We start from the raw sequence: 15369 nt of genomic DNA, 5'->3' as shown, positions 1-15369 counted from the left end.
TATCATCCTACGAGTAGTGTCATAGGCGTTGGGAAACATTAGAGATGGAGAGTCGTTCAAACAGAAGGAAGAGGCGCGCGCCTGCAAATCAAGACGAGATGGCAAGCTTGCATTTCCAGTAGAAATTTTTTACATCGTGCGTCTCTTTCATATTTTATCGGTCCAGTGGCAAAAGTTTTGATCTGCCTCCTAATAGTCATCCCTCATGTCTGACTCCGTCTACGAGTACGAGGAAGAGTATGAACCCGGTGGTCTGCATCCCGTACACATAGGCGACACCTTTGCGGACGGCCGTTACCAGGTCGTCAACAAGCTTGGAAACGGCTACTCATCCACAATCTGGCTTGTTCGCGATTCGACATCCACCAATTACGCTTCACTAAAGATTCTTGAAGCGCGTAGATCGGAGTCACCGACAGAGCTCCATGTTTTGGAGCATCTCGAAGCAACATTCGATGCACAGGATGAGGGAAGCAAACATGTTGTCCGAATGCTCGACCACTTTTGTTTGCTTTCTCGTTGAGAGGGTTAATACCAAGCTCATGGTTGAACAGTGCATCAAGGACCGAATGGAATACATCTTTGCATCGTTCAGGAGCTCCTCGGGCCCAGTCTGGCGCTGGACGTCAAATTGTTTTGGGCTATCTCCTACCTTCCCGAGAGCACGTCAAGTCGACTCGTTGGCCAACTTATTCTCGCTGTCGCCTATCTTCACAAACGCGGAATCGCCCAGGGCGACCTTCATGCTGGAAACATTCTCCTGTGTCTGCCCTCACCGCTCGACCCAGACATAGACTTCACCACGGTTGTCAGCAACACCGGAGAGCTACCTTCTGAACCCTCCCCCCACAAGCCACGATATCTTGTAGAGCCCGTTACGCAGCGCCTAGGTAGCGACCTGTTACAGTCTTGCATGATCAAACCGTACATTAAACTATGCGATTTCAGCGAGTCTTATATGACCAACATGGTTGACCCACCAAAGTTTGGCTCCCCACATATTCTTCGTCCACCAGAAGGCATCCTCACCAAATTGCCACATGCTACTCTCGAGAGCGACATTTGGGCCCTCGCTGTCGCAATCTACCAGCTGCTCACGTCTGGCGGTCTGTTATTTTCCGAATACGACGATTCGATATTGGAGGATATGGTTCTTACGCTGGGCAAGCTCCCTGAGCCGCTCTGGTCCAAATGGGCTAACCGCGCCTGCTTCTTCGACGAGGAAGTGAATCCGGTCATCCAGGCATTCAATATCAAGGCCCAAACAACTTCCTTTCGCCAAAAGGTGCGGGGTTGGACGAGGGACGAGGGCAAGATCTCCGCATTGGCAGCTATGTTCGAGACGATGGCGCGGTACGATGCGCAGAGCAGAAGTCGAGCAAGTGAGCTTGTTCAGAGCGATTGGATGACCAACTATTGCCGGCCTTATATGGGCGACGACGTAATCTTGCCAACAGAACGCAGGAAGGTGAGGGTCAACAGGTTCGTCATTGATCCTCGTGTCCTTAACGCACCGTGAGCGCCTATGCCGTCGACGAAGTTGCACGCGAGTTTGGTAGCCGTCAAATGATTTAGAAATTCACCATGTAACGCTTGCCAGCAAAGCAACTCTTGGATAGCAAGCATGTTGGATAGATTATCTGTCCATAGCATCACTGGGTCCACCGCCAGGGAGAAATCACAGTTATCGGAAGACCTCCTCAAGGAGCACTAGATGGAATCAAGATGGAATACCCTCTCACATCGAGGACAAACTCTTCCTCCTAGTAATTGAGTGCTTACTTGCAATTGCCTCTCCCAAAGACATCATCGTTGGCTGGCTTCTAACGGACAGCTGATTATTTTCAAAGGCGTAGGCCTGGGGTGGAGCACGAAGATCGAAGATGCACGCACTGGTAAGTTAGCTAATTATAATAAGCTAGTCCTAGTAGTCAAGACTACATAAACACTCGTATTTGGCACTTTCAGTGGTCCGGCGGAAATTCGGAACCCTGATCTGCCCTCCTATCCAAAGTTTCGCTCATGTCTAACTCCCTCTGCGAGCATGAAAGAGAGTACGAATCCGGTGGCTTGCACCCCGTCCACATAGGCGACACCTTTGTAGACCGCTACCAGGTGATCAACAAGCTGGGACATGGCTACTCGTCCACCATCTGGCTTGTTCACGACTCAACAACTGCAAAATACGCTTCACTAAAGATTCTTGAAGCTCGTAGATCTGAGTCGCCGACAGAGCTTCATGTTCTGAAACATCTCGAAGCGACGTTCGATGCAGAGGAAGAGGGAAGTAAACATGTTGTTCGGATGCTCGACCATTTCAGTGTGTTCTTCAAGTTGGCGAGACTGTCGGTATTGATCTAATCGTTATAGTGCATCTAGGACCGAATGGAGCCCATCTGTGTATCGTCCAGGAACTACTTGGGCCCAGCTTCGCGCTTGACATCGAGTATCACAAGGGTATTGCCTACCTCCCCGAGAGCACGTCAGGTCGACTCGTTGGCCAACTTATTCTCGCTGTCGCCTATCTTCACAAACGCGGAATTGCCCATGGCGACCTCCATTCCGGGAACCTTCTCCTGTGTCTACCCTCACCGCTGGACCCAGACATAGATTTCACTACAGTAGTCAGCCATACTTGGGGCCTACCCTCCGAACCCTCCCCCACACAAACCACGGTATCTCGTTGAGCCCGTTACCCAACGCCTGGGCAGCATCCTCTTGCAAGCTTGCATGGCCACACCGTCCATCAAACTGTGCGATTTCAGCGAATCTTATATGCCCGACATGCCCGACCCACCAGAACTCGGCTCCCCACACATCCTCCGTCCACCAGAAGGCATCCTCACCGATTTGCCACACGCCACCCTCGCAAGCGACATCTGGGCATTGACTGTCGCCATTTACCAGGTCCTTACGTCTGGCTTTTTGCTGTTCTCTGAACTTGACGACGGGATATTGGAAGCTATGGTCCTTACGCTGGGCAAGTTCCCCGAGCCGCTGTGGTCCAAATGGGCCCACCGCGCGAAGTTCTTTGACGACGAGGGGAACCCGGCCACCAAGACTTTTTGGGGTGTCAGTGGCACAGCCAGCAGGACGACGTTCTCCGAGAATCTGCAGTGTTGGACTACCGATTTGGACAAGATTTCGGCATTGGCGGCGATGTTCGAGTCGATGGCACAGTACGATGCGGAGAGCAGGTGTCCGGCGCGTGACCTTGTGCAGAGCGAGTGGATGACCAAATATTGCCGTCCGTATATGGCTGACAACGTGATCTTGCCGACAGAACGCACGAAACTGAAAATAAACACGCCGACATATTTCCCTGACGATTGCGACCTTGGCCCACCACTACCCATACCTACCAGTGTAATCAAATAATTGTTTGTTCAAAAAGCTTGCATAGTGAATGCTTTTTTTAGTTTGAGAACATCTACATCCGCTTTTGGTCCAGATGATGACTGAGTGGAGCCTTCTGAAAATGAGTAATGGTGAAGTTCGAAACCTGTCAATATGAGACGAAGTTGGTATCAATTTGTGCTGCTGATATTTCCTCCTTTCCGCCATCATGACTGGAATGGCGCCGAACACAGACAGAGCGTCAAACCTCAGCCCTAACTTGAACACCCATTGGACTACGAACCTGGCGGCCTGCATCCCGTCCATATAGGCGATACATTTGCGGAAGGGCGCTATGAGGTCATTGACAAACTTGGACATGGTTGTTCTTCTACCATCTGGCTCGCTCGCGACCTGGCAACTGCAAGCTACGTCTCACTCAAGATCATAGAGGCTGATAGATCTGAATCCTCGACCGAGTTGATTGTCTTGAAGCATCTTGAAGCTACGTTCGATGCAGAAGATGAGGGAAGCCAACATATAGTCCGAATGCTTGACCATTTTGGTGTGTGGCTCTTGATGACAATTTGACTCAACTCACATTCATTCCAGTGCACGAGGGACCGAATGGATCACATTTGTGCATCGTTCAGGAATTCCTTGGGCCCAGTATGACCATGAAAATCGAAGGCAATTCTGCCGCCTCCAAGTCGAGGGCCCGTCGAATTGCCGGCCAACTTCTTCACGCTGTCGACTATCTTCATAAACGTGGAATTGCACACGGCGACCTTCACACTGGCAATATTCTTCTCTGTATCCCCGCCTCATTCAGTATCGATTTTGGCACTCCAATAAGAGATACATGCGGGTTACCTGCGAAGCCCTCTCCTCATAGGCCCAAGTATCTTGTCGGGCCCATCAGTGAACGCGTCCCAAACAAATTCATTCGATCCTGCATGGCCAAGCCTCACATCAAAGTTTGCGATTTCAGCGAGTCGTACATGACGGGCATGACCGAGCCTCCACCACTTGCTTCCCCTCATATTCTCCGACCGCCAGAAGGAATCCTCGGTGACTTACCCTACGCAACTCTACAAACGGACATCTGGGGACTGGCGGTTGTAATCTTCCAAATTCTCACCAATGGCGGTTCTCTGTTTTCTTCGCTTAATGACGACTACACTCTGGAGACCATTGTCTTGACGCTGGGCAAACTGCTATGGCGCAGTTGGAGTAATCGTGAAAAGTTTTTCGACGACGACGTAAATCCAGTCCTCCAAGTCGACTCCTGGTTAGGGTTGAGTGGAATCTCATCCAAGACTTCCCTGAAGGAACGAATTGAACTTTGGACAGACGTAAAGGAAGAGATTCTAGCGTTAGAGGCGATGTTGCGCTATGATGCGGAGAGCAGATGCTCGTTGAGCGATCTTATTCATTGCGACTGGATGGTGGGTTACGGTCGCCGCCGTCGCGGGAGGTGATGTACTTGTAGTTGTGGCAACTCGGACCGAAGCATCAGTGTTCAAGAAGGCAGTCGAAAGAAAACCAAAAAATCCCGCAGAGGAAGAAAGGGGGAAAGAAGAATAGCAGCACGTAGAACTCTGAATCTAAGTAATAGTGAGAACTTTCGCATTTTGTAAGTAAAGTAAACAACGAACAAAGTTGGTATCAATTCGTGGCACTTGCGCTTTCCGCCATCATGAATGGCGCCGAACACAGACATATCGTCCAGAGCATCGTCCACTCCGCGGCTAGCGATAAATCTCAGCTCTTAAAAGAGCTCGGCCTGGATGGCATTCCTTCCCCAGAGGCCATACACCGAGAAATCGAGGGTAAACTCCTACTCCCAAAGACATCTTTGCCTCGACACTGGCTTCCAACGTACCAACTGTGCGGCCCCAGATCCATGCATTGTTGCTTGGAGAATTCACCCAAGCTAGACATTGGAAACCGGAACTGTCCATACCTTCTCTTCTCACCTACACACCATCGCCTCCGCCGACCGGTGTTTCTTTTGTGAGGACTGGACTCAACGGACGCGTCACTGGCCATGTAGAGGTGAAAACGACTTTTGTTTCCTTTACGATTCACTCAACAACTCCAGGTACCTAATGTACCCCCTTCAACGGGCCTGACTTCAACATCATTGGATCGCGCACCCGGGCCATCCAAAAACTTTGTTCGCGGGCGCTCAGGACACGTTCCATTTTGGCCCGGTGGCCTTGAGGACGTAGTCGTGTCGGAAAGTACTGCATCAAGTTCGAAAACAGGGCTGAAGACGATTCCGCCGGGGTTCACTCGTGGTTTGCTCCTTCCTGACGAGGTTGACGAGAGCCTGCTTGAGTTGGGCGATGGTGGTGATTTCAGAGACGACGAGATTGTGAGTTATCATGTTCAGTCAAGATATGGGCGTTAATGAGACTTGAGGCTGCTGAGGCGGACGCATTTTTCGACGAACAATCTGAGCCGCCTCTATCCAGTGCCGCAAACGATATCGACGACCTTCTGCCGACCACCGTATGTTTAGCTTCACCAAAGTTCTTCCCGCTCATGCAGGCGGTAGCGTTCCCATTTGAAACCAGTCAAGCCTTCACGACGAGCGCCAAAACGAATCATTCAAAAGCGCGACTGGGCCCATGTTATCGATGTCAATACACCACTGTCCAACTTCCACGAACTTGTCCCAGAAATGGCTCATAAGGTTTGGCCTCCCTTTAGCAAGTACTCCTGCTCAACCATCCACAGTATCCCTTCGAGCTCGATACGTTCCAAAAGCAAGCCGTTTACCATTTGGAGATGGGAGATTCGGTTTTCGTCGCTGCACATACGTCTGCTGGTAAAACGGTGGTAGCTGAATATGCGATTTCATTGGCAGAAAAGCATATGACACGGTGAGTGTTTGCTCAAAATCTGCCCATATCTCTGAACCTCATTCAGCGCGATATATACGTCTCCCATCAAGGCACTGTCTAACCAGAAATTCCGCGACTTCAAACAGACTTTCTCCTCCTCGTCGGTCGGTATTCTTACTGGAGACGTGCAGATTAACCCCGAAGCAAGTTGTTTAATCATGACAACGGAGATTCTGAGAAGTATGCTGTACAAAGGTGCAGACCTTATTCGAGATGTGGAATTTGTTATTTTCGACGAGGTCCACTACGTGAATGATGCTGAGGTCCGTGCTCTTCTTCTCCAGGAATTTGACTAACGGGAGTAAAAGCGAGGAGTTGTCTGGGAAGAGGTCATCATCATGCTACCGGACCACGTCAACATCATCCTTCTCTCCGCTACAGTCCCAAATACAAAAGAATTTGCTGATTGGGTTGGGTACGACCTCATACCAACTTCGTTTTTTGTCCTGACGCGTAGTAGACGGACCAAGAAAAAGGATATTTACGTAATCTCGACAGCCCAGCGGCCTGTGCCTCTCGAACATTATCTTTATGCTGGCCGTGAAATGTACAAGATTGTGGACTCGAAACGAAACTTTGTTGCCCTTGGGTTTGTCATGACTCTTTTTTTTGGAGGTTAAGGTTTAATATTTTCTGCTAGCTACAAGGATGCAGGTGAAGCCCTACGTCGAAAACAAGACAAAGAACGTGAAGCTGCTGGCTTACCTCCTGTCCAGCGTGTCGGCGCCAGAGGCGCTCCCGCTGGTCAACGGGGGCAACAGCGTGGACGAGGCTCTGTAACTCCTGCACGTGGTGTGGCGCGTGGCGGTGCTCCTCCGCGAACGATGCATACCGGTGCAGACAAGAACCTTTATGTGCATCTTGTTGGTCATCTGCGCAAGAAGGGATTACTGCCTGTCGTCGTGTTTACGTTCTCCAAGAAGCGCTGTGAAGAAAACGCGGGCACCCTTTCTAACGTCGATTTGACGAGCTCTGTTGAGAAAAGCGAAGTCCATGTTGCTATTGAGAAAGCCTTGTCTCGTTTAAAAGGTAATCTCTTGTCCATCCTAGTTATTTCGACTGATCAAAGTAGGCAGCGATAAGAAACTCCCGCAGATTGCTCGAATGCGAGATCTCCTTTCGCGTGGAATCGGTGTTCATCATGGAGGTCTTCTCCCGCTTGTCAAGGAAGTGGTTGAAATCCTGTTTGCTCGAGGTCTAGTCAAAATCCTCTTCGCAACCGAAACCTTCGCTATGGTCAACCTTCCCGTTTCGCGTTGTTTTGTGTTCACGATCTGCAGGGTGTAAATATGCCTGCCAAATGTGTCGTATTCTCTGGAATACGGAAACACGACGGACGTAGCTTTCGCGATATCTTACCTGGGGAATATACGCAAATGGCCGGTCGCGCTGGACGTCGCGGACTTGATGCGACAGGAACTGTGATAATTGTGGCCAACGACTCTCTGCCAGAGGTATCAAACTTGAAATTATCTGAGCTCTGTATTCTGACAATCAACAGCAAACAACCCTTCAAACGATGATCCTGGGAATACCGACCAAACTCTCTTCGCAGTTCAGGTTAACCTATAACATGATCCTCAATCTTCTGCGCGTCGAGGCGCTCAAAGTCGAGGAGATGATCAAACGCAGCTTCTCCGAAAATGCCTCTCAGCGGCTGTTGCCCGAACAACAGAAACAAGTTCTCGAGGTTGGTAGACCCTCTCGGTTTTTCAGAATAAGCTAACGATTGCTCAGAGTGAGAAGGTGCTGTCTTCGCTCGCGAAACTAAGCTGCGATATATGCCAATCCGACATTGAATCGTTTTACGATGATTCGCTTGCGATCGTATCGGCAAACCAACAGCTGTTCAGAATGGCTGTCGGTCATCCACAGGGTTCAAAACTCCTTTCTTCGGGACGCGTTATTATCCTGCGAGATGCGGTATCTTTTTTTCTACTTGTTTTGAAAGAGTGTCTTATTCAATGTAGCATTTCAAATCGAACATTGCGGTCCTGTTGAAGCCTGCTCCTCTTGTTGCTTCAGATTCGGGTCTCTTGGAAAAAAGTAAAACATATTTTGTGTTGGCGCTTGTCGATCAAGAGACGAAGACCCGCAAGCGAGGTGATTCAGCCGTGTTTTCCATCTCTTCATGAATATCAAACTGCCGCATAGACATGGACTTACAAGCTGTGACACCGAAATGGCCACCCAGTCCAAACTCTCTGGTGGTGAATGATGCGGTCTATGAGGTCACCGCTGTATCACTCGCCAGCATAGCTATGATCACTGGACGGACAGTTAAGGTATCATTCAAGCAAATCATAAATTCCATCTGTTCTGAATCCCGGCTAGATCGATGTGGATGCTATTGTGGACCGACATCTAATTTCACGCATGCGGGAGGCTCTCGCGCTTCTGCAAGGTCTGGTTGACGAATGGAACGCCAGCACTGTGATTCCAGAAGTCGACTGGGCAAGGATGCGGTCGCTTGAGTTTCAAGAAACGTTGCGTGCTCGAAACTCACGCGTCGAAAAGTTGTCGGGCCGCGAGTGTTTGCTGTGTGGTGATTTTGAGAGACATGTTGGTTTTGCGTGTTTTCTCTATTTATCAATCTCACCAAAATCCAGTATGCGACTGTTCACGGGGAAAAAGTTCTCCGTGCCAACATTGCGAATCTGAAACTGGCCATTTCTGACCAGAATCTCGAGCTGATTCCGGACTACGAGCAGCGGATAGCGGTGTTACAGGAACTCAAGTTTATCGACGAGAACTCGACGGTGCTTTTGAAAGGCCGCGTAGCGTGCGAGGTGGGTTAAAAGCTGGCGTTTAGTGAATGTTGCGACTGACCAACTGGGCAGATCAACTCGGTCAACGAACTCGTTCTGACCGAGCTCATCCTCGAAAACACGCTTGCAAGCTATGAGCCTGAGGAGGTGGTCGCGCTCCTTTCTTGTTTTGTCTTCCAGGAGAAAACCGAGGTAGAGCCTGTGATACCGCCCAAACTCGAGACGGGCAGGGAGGCGATTCTCGCCATTAGCGACCGTGTGGGGCGGATTCAGGACTTTCACAAAGTTGCGACAGAGGATTTCCGTTCGAGTCTGAAGTTCGGACTAGTTGAGGTGGTATATGAGTGGGCAAAGGGAATGGTGCGTCTAACTATACCAGTGACGTTGACCTGATATGTGCTGCAGCCGTTTGAACAGATCACGGCGCTGACAGACATTGCGGAAGGGACTATAGTCCGGGTCATAACGCGGTTGGACGAAACATGTCGCGAAGTACGGGACGCCGCGCGGGTTATTGGAGATGCAGAGTTGTTCAAAAAGATGGAGGAAGCTCAAATTAAGATTAAGCGAGACATTGTGTTTGCAGCAAGCTTGTATTTCTAGTGGCATTTGGTTTGTACTTGTCTACTCTGTAAACTTACGACGTCACTTCCACCGGTCCGGCAAGGATCTAGCACTCTTTTATTAGCAAGTAAGTTGGAAACCTTGGTAAAGCCACCGCATCCAAAAATGACTGTGCAACCGTGCGACTTTCACTGCTATGGGCAGCGCACATGAAAGTCATGAGGGGTCCGCGACAAGACGACCCGGAGGAGACGCTGCGAAAAAATGTGGACATCGTTCTGCCCCAATGGCCCGCGATTTCTCCTCCAATAACGAGCGAGGGCCGGTCCCACGAAAATCGGTATAAAAGAGTAGTAATTGGTTGAGTGGAACCCCAATATCCGGGTCTGCAGCACCATGGTTTTCACCTCCTTATTGGCTGTCTTTGCGCTAACGGTCGTCGGCGCATCTGCTCTGTTTCTCCCCGCAAACAACAGCTCGCTTGCGCTTGCTGGCCGCGGCGTGCAGGGCCCTGGCCAAGGGACATTCGATGGTTTCTTCTGGCAGAACTTCGTGGCGGGCAATTTTGCGGTCACGTTCAACAACATCGCGGGCGGGCAATATGAAGTGCAGTGGTCTGGCTCGGGCGACTTTGTGGTCGGGCAGGGGTTCAATCCCGGCTCGACCTCACGGTTAGTCTACAGCAGCTTGCGTACCTGTTGAAGGCTAAACGCTGCTTTAGAGTGATCAAATTCAGCGCGCAATGGGGGCCCAATCCCGCTTCGGCATCTATCCTGTCGGTTTATGGTTAGTCACAAGTTTCCTCGTTGAATAAACGAGCCTCAATTGTGTAGGATGGTCAACCAACCCACTCGTCGAATACTACATCAACGAGCAGGCCAACGACTTTAACATCGGGACCGCCAACCCAGGCACAACCCACATGGGCACTGTGGTGTCTGATGGGTCCACCTACGACATCTTCACACACACTCAGGTCAACCAGCCGAGTATCCAAGGCACCGCGACGTTCCAGCAATTCCTCTCTGTGCGACAGAATAAACGGACGAGCGGCACGGTGACGGTGCAAAATCACGTGAACGCCTGGGCTTCGCTGGGGATGCATTTGGGGACGATGAATCTGCAGATTGTCGCAGTGGAAGGGCTCAGCAGCTCCGGGCAAGCCACCGTGACCGTGTCTTGAAAAAAGTATACTGTACGATATAAAATAAGGAATAAACGGTCATCGACTGAACTCGGGAGGGGGCTGCCAAGTTGGCGGTGGATTCCACATTGGCCCTTGAGGAGGAGCTCCCATAGCACCGGGAATAACGCCCCGCCCCGCCCCAGCGCCAAACATGCCCGGTCGGCGATTTGCTTGTCCAGCACGCATCATTGGTTGCATATCCATAGCCCGTTGTTGTTGCTGCTGTTGCTGCATTTGTTGCTGTTGCTGTTGCTGTTGCTGCTGCTGAGTTTGTTGTTGTTGAGCCTGACCATTGTCCCAATAAGACATTCGTGGCCCGTCTCCACTCGCGCTTCGTCTTCTTGACAACATCAAGGCATATCGCGCCGGCTCCCGATCCACCTCCACACTGACCCCATTCGCCTCTAAGGTCTCTGGATCAATTCCCAGCATCCTCCGTAACGCAGCATTTTCTTGCTCCAGCCGAGAAATCTCTGCCTCGCGTTCGACAGCCCAATCTTCTGGGTTATCAAGAGCGTCGACAAGCGAAAGAAGCTCGTTTGGGTCGATGTATTCGCCTGCCTCGTATTCGAGTTCTGGGTCGGGGTCTTCGCCGGCCATAACTTGGAGAGTTGCACGCAGTAAATGGGCAATGCGTTGGACGGAGTGGGTAATCTCGGAGCTGGAAGCAAGGTCGTGTGAGAGGGTCTGTGTTTCCCGAGTGAGAAGCAAAGCTTCGTAGTGCCGTGTGAGGTTCAGCTCGTATTGCTGCGATGCAAGGGCGTGGTTGCGGAATTTTGCCATTACTGTCTCGAGGGTGCCTTCGTATTCTTTGAGAAGAATGCTCAATTGCTTGTTCTCGTGCAGAAGAGTCTGGTTTTCTATCACAATGTGCGCGTTCATGCGCTCTAGCTCGGATTCGAAGGTTTCTGCATCGGCGTTAGCAAAGACAGACAGCCCATGAGGCGTACCATTGGCGATATCAGTATTGAATCTTCTGAGAGCAAAGCCAGAGCCAGATTGTTCGGCCTGACCCTGCGACAAGATGTCTAAAGTGTGCCTCGAGGCCAAGACAGACACGTACCTTTAGTGCGGTGGCCTGGGATTGAAGCGCGGCTGTTGTCTTTTGGTTTTGGGCAAGCTGCTCGCTGAGCTCGTGGACTATTTGGTAGATACGGCCGAGGTCGGTGTCCATCGCGGAATGAACCCAACTCCGAATTGCGGGTGAGAGTGAGTGAGAAAGGAGTTGTAAGAGTGACAACGACGAGTTGATCGCACTAACTGGCGGGCGCTGATTCTGTTGCCCTTCAAAACTTGTTTGGAATATGTATATAAGGACGACAAGGTACAAAGCTAATAGTGTACGAAGTAATGGCTTATATTCCTGCAGAGTCGTTGGACCAAACCATAACCCGAGCACTGGCTGCCGCCCAAGTCGCGGTAAACCTCGATGCCGCCGACCAAGACGCGATGGCGATAGCTTTAGCATATCAGCGCTGCATCAGTCTACTGGATGAAGCGGTCCGAAGAAATCCAACAGAAAGGGATTGGGTAGACCCGGTGGTAGGTTCTCGCCATACTTCTTGTAGTATCATTCATACCTTCCTAGCGATCAAAATACCAAGAAAGGGTGAAAGTTCTGTTGTTATCGCGGACCGTCATTGCAGAGGAAGATGAGCAGGAACAGGATAGAGGCAAAGCTCGCGGATTGGGTTTAAATTATGTGCGGAAAGCAAGACGGTGGACAATCGGCAGAATGCGAGCGTTATGATAACGTCTCTGGCGATCCCAGAACAAGAAGCCCAGGATGTTCTGGTTGGTGGCTGGTCATTGCAGGAGTTCACGAAGTGAGCGTTAGTCGCAAAGCAATGGCAGCGCCAACTAAGCTTGATTCTGTTGTTATCAAGCCTACTTGCGGGAGGAGAGGGAGGAAAGGGAAGTAAGATAGATTATTGAACAGCCAGACGGTAGACAGAGGCCACAAACATTCTGTCGAAAAGAAACGCAGAAGGAGTTTTGTGAATAAGAGTCACGGTGTGACCGTCTCTCTTCTTTGCTACTCTATCATCGTTCGCATTATTTTCCCAACCCAGTGTCTGCGCCCGACCTGTGCGCCTGTCCTCACGTCGTCCCTGATCTGTTAACGCCCTCCTAATCACTTCGCAAATGGCCACGTCGCTCGCAGCCCTATCTGCTTCCGTGACTCGCATTCTCTTCCTCACCGGCTTTCCGAAGGAGCTCAAGACCAAGGACATCCACACTGCTTTTGCAGAGTGGGAGTCCGTCAATGGAGGCTTCAAGATCAAATGGAGAGACGACACCAGCCTGCTGATTGTTTTCCAGGATGCATCTACCGGTAAGTGTTTGCTGACGAGTCTTCATCTATCTTCTTACCGATGAAACTCAGCTAAACGTGCTTACCTGCATACAATTGCATTCCCTCCACCTATTCTCAGGTCCCCCGATGGTGTCTCTGCGACCATCAAGCCTTATGACGGGTCCGATGCCCAAACTGTCATCCAGACTGTGAACGCCCGCAGCCAGAACCCAACCCGAGCCAATGGGCGGTCCAACTCCATTTCCACTTTCCCTGGAGTCAGCCCGATTGCCAATAGACCCCCTTCCAACTCGTTTTCGCGCGGCAATGCTCCTCCCAGTATCCCCATTCCGGAAGGCCACATCAACGGTCGTGAACCGTCGCCCACTCTCCCTTCCCTCCCGACACACCCCACTCTCAATTCGCTCATCAACTCATCTTTGGGGCAGGCTGGCATTTCCCCGCCTTCTGACCCAGCCATTCTCGCTGCTAGTATGCATGCTGATATCGGCAGCGGACCGCGTATCGGTGACCCAGGAAAACGAATGCTTGGAGCTGCTCTCGGAGTTAGACATCCCGCTCTCGGCCCACGTATCATTGGAGGAAACCCTCAAGGTGGTGTTGATCAGGCTATGCGTGAGGTTCAGCGAGCCATGGGCGGAATGGTTGTTGCCGAGTAAATCGCACAAACGACGCAATTCGACATCTGCTCGTAATACTCCAATCAACCCCCAAGAAACAACCCTGGATTTCTCTCATTCATCGTGTGCTGTTTTGTCTCGAATGTTAAACCAACCCTACGTATCGTCGTCGTTGTAATACGACCATCGTCTTTCCCCTCCAGTCTTTCCTCGCAGCGCGGAGCAAACCCCCCTTTCCCTGTGTTGTGTACGTGTTCTTTAGCGAGTTGGTGCACTAGCCGCCACACAATCCATCCCGTTCACCCCCCAATTCCGCGCTAGCTGTACTACCAACTGCTAATTTATTTGCAAGTTGTTATTATCTACTTCTCCCGCCCTTTCGGAATTCTCCTTCCTTTCCTGTGCCTTCTCCGACTTCTTCTTTTCGACAAGGCTGGGTGAGAGATGGTGGAGGTCTTCTTCCTCATCGTGGCTGAGCTGTAAAATCACAATCCCATTCCCGCTGACGAACCCCAAAAGATGAGAATCGCACCGCACACTTTCAAGAGCCTATCGAAACTCGGGGCTCCGGCGCGGCTATAACAATATAGCTAAGCCTGGTATTGGTCGGCGAGGGAGGGAATATATGAAAAGCACGCGATGGACCTTGTGTGAAACTGAGCAGTTGAGCACTTTTACAACGAGAGAACACACAGTCAGAAGACATGTTCGTGGGGGAGACAATGACGGAAATGAGCTATTACTGACCAGCTGAATGGCGCTAGACCTGACTTGCTTGCGGGCTGATTGCTCAAAACCAGGTCCCAGGTTCACATATCGTATTGTCTATCGGGACCCACTGCTTTGGCGGACACTGTTGAGGTCTGTAAGTTAACTTGCTGGCACCCAGAATTCAGCCCCGGGATTAAAGATTATTTTGGGACAGTTGAGACGCCGCCGGTCGGATCCATGGCCATCGATTCGCCTTGGTTGACGGTGTTGATAATTCTGGTCCTGGGACGGGTGTTTTGGTCGCTTGCCGTCTGTCTGGCAGACAGACAGACCGTATTGTTCATTATCTTATTCTTGGCTGAGGCGGAAGCGGATCGTCTGAGGGGGGTCAGATGCAAGTGCGCGATGGCGTTGAATAGCGGACGACACAATAATTTAGTTGACAACAACCGTTTCTGTGGCTTGTGGGCCCGCGCTGAGGCCGGTTTTGTGTCTGAATCGTGCCTGCCAGAATTCGCTGGGGCCGATAAGATTGGTGTCAATCAGTTCACTTGAGCATGAGAACAGAAGAAGAATTGAACACAGCAAAACATCTGGGCATCTCTTGTTGTGGCGCCCAGCGCTCGTGCCCGGGTTGGCCTGTGAAAGAGTGCTCTATTGCGGTGCTTTGTTGACGCCGGGGACGGGAACAAGGTTGGAAAGGGAAGAGAAGAGGTCGGGCTGCCGGTGCTGCGGACAGTCACAGAGTCTAAGATGAGCACGGCACAACAGTTCATCGCCTCAAACCTTCAAGTTGTTTTCGCAGCAGCCAGAGCAATCAAGCTCAAAGGGTCAGTAAGCTTGTCATTTAGTCGCGATGTAGATCGTATCGGCGGAGTTTGTGAATGGAGTGGGCGAAGCGAATGTGGAATTCGGAGTATTAGTCGACGTCAAATGGCCAAAGCTCCAGCGAGCA

The 15369-nt window shown here is 50.9% G+C and overlaps 8 protein-coding genes across 8 annotated transcripts; 7 read left to right on the top strand and 1 right to left on the bottom strand.

Annotated features, from left to right (window-relative positions):
• Positions 1-205: 205 nt before the first annotated feature.
• MIND_00526100 (Protein kinase) lies at positions 206-1519 on the top strand (the record flags this gene model as incomplete). Its single annotated transcript, XM_037362048.1, has 2 exons — positions 206-506; positions 555-1519. 2 exons carry the CDS (start codon positions 206-208, stop codon positions 1517-1519), a joined length of 1266 nt encoding a protein of 421 aa, XP_037222340.1.
• A 503-nt stretch (positions 1520-2022) lies between these two features.
• On the top strand, positions 2023-2687 carry MIND_00526000 (Protein kinase; the record flags this gene model as incomplete). Its single annotated transcript, XM_037362047.1, has 2 exons — positions 2023-2320; positions 2371-2687. 2 exons carry the CDS (start codon positions 2023-2025, stop codon positions 2685-2687), a joined length of 615 nt encoding a protein of 204 aa, XP_037222339.1.
• A 43-nt stretch (positions 2688-2730) lies between these two features.
• Positions 2731-3378, top strand: MIND_00525900 (Protein kinase; the record flags this gene model as incomplete). Its single annotated transcript, XM_037362046.1, has 1 exon — positions 2731-3378. The coding sequence occupies one exon, from the start codon at positions 2731-2733 to the stop codon at positions 3376-3378; it is 648 nt and encodes a 215-aa protein (XP_037222338.1).
• Positions 3379-3885: 507 nt separating this feature from the next.
• Positions 3886-9619, top strand: MIND_00525800 (ATP-dependent RNA helicase; the record flags this gene model as incomplete). The annotated part of the gene is made up of 22 exons (XM_037362045.1): positions 3886-3901; positions 3949-4813; positions 4999-5226; positions 5277-5394; positions 5441-5716; positions 5764-5853; positions 5900-6037; positions 6082-6227; positions 6274-6511; positions 6557-6663; positions 6709-6837; positions 6889-7277; positions 7321-7484; positions 7529-7702; positions 7750-7938; positions 7986-8171; positions 8219-8351; positions 8403-8533; positions 8583-8810; positions 8858-9037; positions 9089-9376; positions 9422-9619. The coding sequence occupies 22 exons, from the start codon at positions 3886-3888 to the stop codon at positions 9617-9619; spliced, it is 4611 nt and encodes a 1536-aa protein (XP_037222337.1).
• Positions 9620-9976: 357 nt separating this feature from the next.
• On the top strand, positions 9977-10763 carry MIND_00525700 (Endo-1,4-beta-xylanase; the record flags this gene model as incomplete). The annotated part of the gene is made up of 3 exons (XM_037362044.1): positions 9977-10251; positions 10302-10366; positions 10414-10763. 3 exons carry the CDS (start codon positions 9977-9979, stop codon positions 10761-10763), a joined length of 690 nt encoding a protein of 229 aa, XP_037222336.1.
• Positions 10764-10802: 39 nt separating this feature from the next.
• On the bottom strand, positions 10803-11982 carry MIND_00525600 (uncharacterized protein; the record flags this gene model as incomplete). Its single annotated transcript, XM_037362043.1, has 3 exons — positions 11830-11982; positions 11717-11780; positions 10803-11674 (listed from the first exon to the last, which is right to left on the bottom strand). Exons 1-3 carry the CDS (start codon positions 11938-11940, stop codon positions 10803-10805), a joined length of 1047 nt encoding a protein of 348 aa, XP_037222335.1. The 5' UTR covers positions 11941-11982.
• A 134-nt stretch (positions 11983-12116) lies between these two features.
• On the top strand, positions 12117-12516 carry MIND_00525500 (uncharacterized protein; the record flags this gene model as incomplete). Its single annotated transcript, XM_037362042.1, has 2 exons — positions 12117-12308; positions 12355-12516. The coding sequence occupies 2 exons, from the start codon at positions 12117-12119 to the stop codon at positions 12514-12516; spliced, it is 354 nt and encodes a 117-aa protein (XP_037222334.1).
• A 395-nt stretch (positions 12517-12911) lies between these two features.
• Positions 12912-13742, top strand: MIND_00525400 (uncharacterized protein; the record flags this gene model as incomplete). Its single annotated transcript, XM_037362041.1, has 2 exons — positions 12912-13101; positions 13153-13742. 2 exons carry the CDS (start codon positions 12912-12914, stop codon positions 13740-13742), a joined length of 780 nt encoding a protein of 259 aa, XP_037222333.1.
• Positions 13743-15369: the final 1627 nt, after the last annotated feature.

This window comes from Mycena indigotica (assembly GCF_014461135.1).
Source record: "Mycena indigotica strain 171206Taipei chromosome Unknown Mind.scaff0004, whole genome shotgun sequence".
Lineage (NCBI taxonomy): Eukaryota > Fungi > Basidiomycota > Agaricomycetes > Agaricales > Mycenaceae > Mycena > Mycena indigotica.
The sequence above is the reverse complement of the archived record's forward strand: the minus strand, read 5'-3'. Positions and strand labels throughout refer to the sequence as shown.